The following is a 6,798-nucleotide window of genomic DNA, read 5'->3' on the forward strand; positions in this document are numbered from 1 at the left end:
TCTTGAAAGCTTTTCAGATATAATCGTTAATACTACAAAACCTTTTTGTAAGATAAATGCTTTTACACATGGTGGTTGGTTTCGTTCTCCCATCCAGGTTCTCAGAAGTCCGGCTCTGCAGCGGCTCCTGGCCTTCCTATATATGTGGACTTGGCCTACATTCCCAACCACTGCAGTGCCAAAAATGTGGACCAAGAGTTTTTCAAACGCATTCGCTCTGCATACTATGTGGTGAGCGGGAACGACACAGCAAGTGGTGAACCCAGCCGAGGAGTCCTCGATGCACTGCTGGAAGGCAAAGCTCAGTGGGGATCAAACCTACAGGTAACATTTCTAACTGTACTTAGTTTGATGCTGAAATCAGGGGAATGCAGGGGATCTAGGCAAGAACTAAACTGAATTCAAAGACAAAATAATATATAGAAGTGTACTCCTCGACACAGTGGCCGCAGGTTCCACTCCTATCTGCGGCCCTTTGCTACATGTCATTCCCCTTCTTTCTCCCTTTTCATGTCTTCAGCTGTCCTGCATAAATAGAGGCATAAAATGCCCAGAACTGAGAGCACTAAAATTGAATAAAGCTCATTTTGGTATACAAAAGAAAAACAAATCAGTCTCCCATTCAATGTCTATGGAGCAGCTTCAGATTTTATACTCAATGACTTCACAAGTTTGAGTCTTAAGTGCAGTTCAGATCAAAGATGTAAGCTGTTTCAACAGCCAATAGCAAAGTCAGCTTGTAAAGTCAGCTCTAAACTATTGAAATATAATAATCCATAATCAACCTGTCAACTAGAAACTAGTAGAAATGGCATAGTTTTAGACGGAGCCTCAACGAGCGGCCGCAAGCACGGTTATGTGATGGAGCAAGCTAGAGAGCGACTGAAGAGAGCGAACAGCTTAAGAACAAATTCTCAAATTCTCCTCATTCATATATTAGGATGCTACAAATGATATATCCAGCTCCAAAAAGCCTGTGAGTCCGAAGTTAGAATGGAAGTACAGAGAGTCGTTGTTATGGAGATGATACACCCCTCAGAACATTGCCAACCGGAGCATTGCAAGTTTCAACTCGTCTCGTCGCGACTCATCAGTCTGAACTGGGCTTTACTTCTGTAGTTTCTGGCTTTGAGAGAGAGTAGCTCAAGTTCACAAATATTGACAGAACTTTCTTAGTAGGTGTTTCCCTTTAATTTCCGTTAGACACATGTCCACACTGTTTTGAAATCAGGTTTTCTATACATGACGGTTCCTCTGCAAAATAGCCTCGGGAAGGAACTTGTTTTAGTTGAACATGTGTACGTTCAAAGGTTGTTTTAGTCAAAACTCAGATTGGACAGATAGTCTAGCTAGCTGTCTGGATTTACCCTGCAGAGATCTGAACAGCAGTTAACCATAGTCCTCATAAATCAGTCACCAGAGTTTAGAACGCCAACACAGAGGAAGAGGAAGGTGACGGACATCCGGCCAAAATTGAGGGACGTCCGGCGGAAACGTTTATATAGACCAGTCGTGACATTTCCTGATCTCTTGTCTCCCACTCAGGTGACGCTGATCCCCACCCACGACACCGAGGTGACCCGTGACTGGTACCAGCAGACTCATGAGAGGCAGCAGGAGCTCAACATCATGGTCCTGGCCTCCAGCAGCACCGTCGTCATGCAGGACGAGTCTTTCCCCGCTTGCAAGATTGAGTTTTAAGACCCTTGTTTCCTCTCTCCCTCCCCCTGGCCTCCCCAGTGTAGATCTGGTTTTAATTGCCCTCCTCTATAGCCTGATATGCAAATCTGCCTCTGCTTTGAGCTACTGAGCGAAAAGCAGAAACAGACCTGGATAACTGTCTATTCTTTTCCATAAGCTTGTCGTGGCTATCACAATTTGTATTACAGAGGTAGTTTTCTGACAACTACATCCTCCATTATTACTATTATTATTATTATTTCTAGTCCTTTTAAAGGGAGTGCAGTTTTTTTTTGCAGTTTGTCCAAACCCTGTGAGACAATGGAGTCTATGTTTATTGGCAGAGACAAAATGCCCATTGTGTACATATAGAAAACAATACAAAACTGATGTTTAGTTGCTTGTCTTCTAATTGGCCTAAATCAAAGCACAAGTTTGCACACTTTAAAGCCAGCAACAAACTATATTCTTCCACTGAATCCCGAACGTCAACCCGTTCACAATAAAGGTGATCAATGTGATACATTTGCTGATAGAAAATCATCATTAGAGGCTAATTGTGATCACTTTTACTTAATGTTCCTCTGTTTTCCCTTTCTGTCGTTCTCCTAAAACAATGACAGTCCCAGTGTTGAACTTTGTGCCTCCTTCTGACATAGTGAGATATAAAATGTCTTTTGAGTATATTTGCGGTAGGATAGGGAAGATCATACTCATGAATCTGTATTGTAGTGAATTATGATATTACTACGGTTATCTCAAAGTGAAAAACAATCGTTACAGTAACAATAAGAATTCATCGGTGGCTGTTATTTCTTGCGGTGGATTTGACGAATAAGATTCTCTCTGTAATAGTTTCTGTGGTCTTTGATGTATCTTTTCAGTGTATTTCCAGTTAACATATCGTTGCAGAGGATCGTGAGGGGGGGGAACTGAAGGCCGAGGCGGTGATACAAGTACAAAATCATCATTCTGTTCTTTGGATTTCTACCTGTTTCTATCTTTACATACAGAACAGCACTCGGAGCTCATAAGAGGGAAGTCGACGACCCTCATAGCGGTTGCTGCGTCTCAAAGATCTTTATACAAAAGCTGGGTTAAAGAACAAAGAATGTATTCCGTTACAACAATAAGAACATGTGGTTTGCGAGGAGCGATTGTGTTTGCCTGGTGATCAAAGGTGGTCGGTTTCGATTGATGGTTTCGAGGTTAGACTGTCACCCACATGTGCCTTTCTGTCCTGCTGTCCTGGAAGGGGGAAACTAAATGTGTTTTTTCGTCGTAGAAATTCAAGGTGGCGTCATGCAAGCGTGCGGTTCATCCCCCGGCTCTGTAGCGGAGGCTCCGGCGAGCTGGTCTCCTCTGTTCTTTTGTGAGTTTTTGTCAGTGAGAACGCCAGTGCACCAAAAGAAAAAAGGTCCGAGTTGTACATATCGAGCGTAAAAATGGCACTTTTAAAATGAAAAAAAAGCACCAACTCAGTATTTCAGCTGTTGCATTTTCCTGGAGCTGCCACTCGAAGAAGCACAAACAGTAACCAGTGTGCAAAACTTAAAGCAGTCTTAAATTTCCGCATTACATTAAAATGACAATTACAGCATTTGCACTGAAAACCAGTGCTGTTTTCTTATGGTTTAAATATTCCAGAAAGTATAAGTTTGTCTTGAGTTTGCAAAATAGTTTTTTTTAAGCCACAATCAACTTAACTTAATGCATCGTGTTTTTAGATTGTATAATTTAACTTGCAACTTTCTTTCCTTTCAGTGGTAAATCAGTGGATGTTTTTAAGTGCCACTTTACTAACTTAGTATGTGTAGACGTGCTTTTAGTTTGATATTAATGATTTTATATTTTGATAAGTTTTGAGTACTTTAATAGATTTTAACCGGGAACAAAACGTACTATTCAACAAATAACAGGACCAACACGCCTCACAAGGGTTGCTATTTTATGACCCACAGTAAGAAATCTAGTTATTCCTCTGTATGATAATTGATTGCCTCGACTCTAGTCGAGTGATGCATGTACAACAGATGCATGTACATAAAAAGGCATTAGCTCTTTAAAAAAAACAAAAAAAAAACCCATAGGGCTGCAGGGAGCCCAGACTTCAGCGGCTCCAGTTGATTTGAATGTGAAGATGCAGATTACCTTTACGTTCTCCGTGGAGGACTTTGATCTCCTGGTTGCCTTGGTTACTGTGCATCATATGGTACATCCGACTCATCGGTCACACCGGCGGTAACGACCGTGCTGTTGTAGCCCGCAATGCATCTCCACTCTGTGCAAGGGAAGGAAACTTTGTGTGCAGATTATAAGCCGCCGCGGTTTTCTTCCTTTGGATGACAGTTCGACAAAACATTAGGATTTCTGTCTGCAGATTAAAATGTTGTCGGTATGATAAACATGTTACAGACGGAGAGGAGAGGAGAGGAGAGGAGACAATGAGTTGAGTTCCTATTTCCTGCTGATTTCAAAAGAACGGCTTCTCGGACGAAAGTTGGCCGTGACGCGCGTCACTGTTAACCCACACTCTCTGTAATCTGCATTCCTATTTAATACTGCATCACTGTAAAGGCTAATAATAAAAAGAAATCACCACTACTCATATGAGCAGACCACTCAAAACCCAGACTGCCAGACACTCATGTCAATACATTTGTATTTATAGAGGATTTCCTATTATTCACACTCTTTTCCAGACAAAGCTTAATACACACACTCATTTTCGTATCGTGCAAAAACAAAAGAACAAAAAAATAAATAAATAAATAATCTGTGGCATTCAGACTCATCTGCCGTGAAACAAATCATCATGAAGACGGTTGGTTTTCAGTGAGCCCTGCTTGTACGTGCATGTGTACCTTTTGAGTTCTCCTGTATTGTAATAGCTGAAGAAAAAACTGACTTATAGAAATGCTATTTTAAAAGATGTATATTTAAGAAGCTAAGCTGTGCGGTACTGAGGAGCCATTTGTAACCTGGCTGAGCTGTGCTGTCAAGAAAGCCTCGTGATTGTTTTTTTCCCTCCTTTCTGCTTCATGGTTCTACTTTCATCTCTTGTTTTAAGTGCAATATTCTCTTTATCTCGCTTTGAAATGCTTAAAAAAAGGTCAAATAGGAAACAGATTTATTGTTAAAAAGGCAAAAAGTGTGGTGACGACCAATAAAAACACAATTTACTGAAGAAGAATGTCTCCCTCTTCTTTTCTTTTTGTATCGTCACACCACGTAACTTTTATAAAACTGATCAGGGCATGTCACTAGGCCAATGGTTCCCAAACGTTTAAGCTTGTGACCCTTTATAGCCTTATAATACAGTTTTAGAGGCCTGAAGCAGTGGTGTAGTCTACATGATACGCAGGTATACGCAGTGTACCCAATAAGAAAGCTCCAGGATTTCCATATAACCACTTAAAAATGCCCAATGACATGCAATAACACACTTTCCATTATATTTTTGATATATTTTGAATTGTCATCTGTGTTTTTCTTCGCATAGGCTAAATAAAGGGATTTCCACCGTAAATTGGTGAATAAAAGTTATCTGAATACAGGAAATGAAGTCTTTGATGCTAAAAATAACCCAGGGGGAGGACAGCCTGACCCCCCACTATGATATGCCCCCCCCTTCCAAAAAAAAGCAGATTCTGGCCCATATATATAGGCCAATATATTTATATACAGTACAGTATACCCACTACAGTACATTAGACTACACCACTGGCCTGAAGAGCTACAGAGAGTCTACAACCATGCTGACAGCTCTGTGAGGTTGTACTGAGCAAAATGCTAACGTCAGCATGCTAACTGCTGGACCACCACAGGACCTTATTTTGAAAACATTATGTATGGCACTGAATGGTGTTTGAATTTTGCCATTAATTACACATATTATGTTTGTCAATTTAACCCTTCTGTTGTCTTCGCGTCAAATGTGACCCGTTATTTTATATCAGAAATATGGGTTACTTTCAACCAAGTTGCCCCAATAAGTTGGATGAAGGTATGTACGTTGTATGGAAGCCATTCAACATTCTTCACAGGTAAAATTAATGATTACTTCCATTGAATTTTGGGTGTTTTATTCAATTTCATAGCATTTCAACAAAAAAAGGTATGTTTTTTTAAACAGTATCCAGACTAAACTTTGACATAAACCTAAGTCTGTGATTATCCATGAACACCCTCTGATCTTAACTATTAGTCAAAATAATTCATAATTTCTGTGATATTTTTTTTTAAACTAACTAAAATTTCAATTAGGTTTATTCACTATGAATAAAAAAGTGTTGAAAAATGTCAGAAGCAGTGATGCCACGTAACGCGTTACTTGTAACACGTATCTGACCACTTTTTTCAGTAACGAGTAATCTAACGCGTTACTATTTCCAAACCAGTAATCAGATTAAAGTTACTTACTTAAAGTCACTGTGCGTTACTATTTTTGTCATTTTCCTTAGTAAAAATATATATTTTTGCTTTCTTCTTGCGTCTCGGGAAGTGAAGTCACGTATGCAACAAGTCACGTTTTCAGCATGAGGACAGTTGACGTGTACCACGCAGTGACACAAACGTAAACAACAATGGAGGCAGGAGAGAGATGCGCATTTTCTAGCTGGAAATACAGTCACTATTTAGAGTTTGTGTCAGCTAAAGATGGCAATATTAAGGTTGGTTGTACACTCTGTGCTGGTGGTGACTACGTCACATTTGAAGAAACATTTGGAGTCGCAGCACTGCAGTCAAACCTACAGAGCAAGTCCCAGCAGGTGGAGCGAAGCAGAGAGCAGGAGGCCCCCCACCACCCAAACAACAAAAGCTGGACTTTGGTGCAAAACCAGTAAGTGGGGGAGAGTTGAAGTTGGTCTGGCAGTATGTTGTAGAGGAAATGCTGTCTTTAAACATGGCTGACTGGCTCTCTTTGGTGCCATAATAAACCAGATCCTACTACTGGCAACGCTGAGCTGCCTCACAGTAAACCGGTTGTCATGTTAATGTTGAGGCTGCGGGGGTGTTGTCGGCAGCTGCTGCATGTAACTAATAAAGTAACTTGTAATTTAACTTCATTACTTTTAAAATCAAGTAATCTGTAAAGTAACTAAATTATTTTAAAAT

At 40.4% G+C, this 6,798-nt stretch overlaps 1 protein-coding gene across 2 annotated transcripts in view; it reads left to right on the forward strand.

Annotated features, from left to right (window-relative positions):
- Positions 1-4,833, forward strand: part of map1aa (microtubule-associated protein 1Aa) — a 31,337-nt gene extending 26,504 nt beyond the window's left edge. For both annotated transcript variants that reach the window (XM_028580871.1, XM_028580862.1), the window contains exons 5-6: positions 98-324; positions 1,546-4,833. In XM_028580871.1, coding sequence (XP_028436672.1) covers positions 98-324; positions 1,546-1,701 — 383 coding nt within the window. In that variant the 3' untranslated portion in view covers positions 1,702-4,833. The remainder of the gene's footprint in view (positions 1-97; positions 325-1,545) is intronic.
- The last annotated feature ends 1,965 nt before the right edge of the window (positions 4,834-6,798 follow it).

This window comes from Perca flavescens, chromosome 1, assembly GCF_004354835.1.
Source record: "Perca flavescens isolate YP-PL-M2 chromosome 1, PFLA_1.0, whole genome shotgun sequence".
NCBI lineage: Eukaryota > Metazoa > Chordata > Actinopteri > Perciformes > Percidae > Perca > Perca flavescens.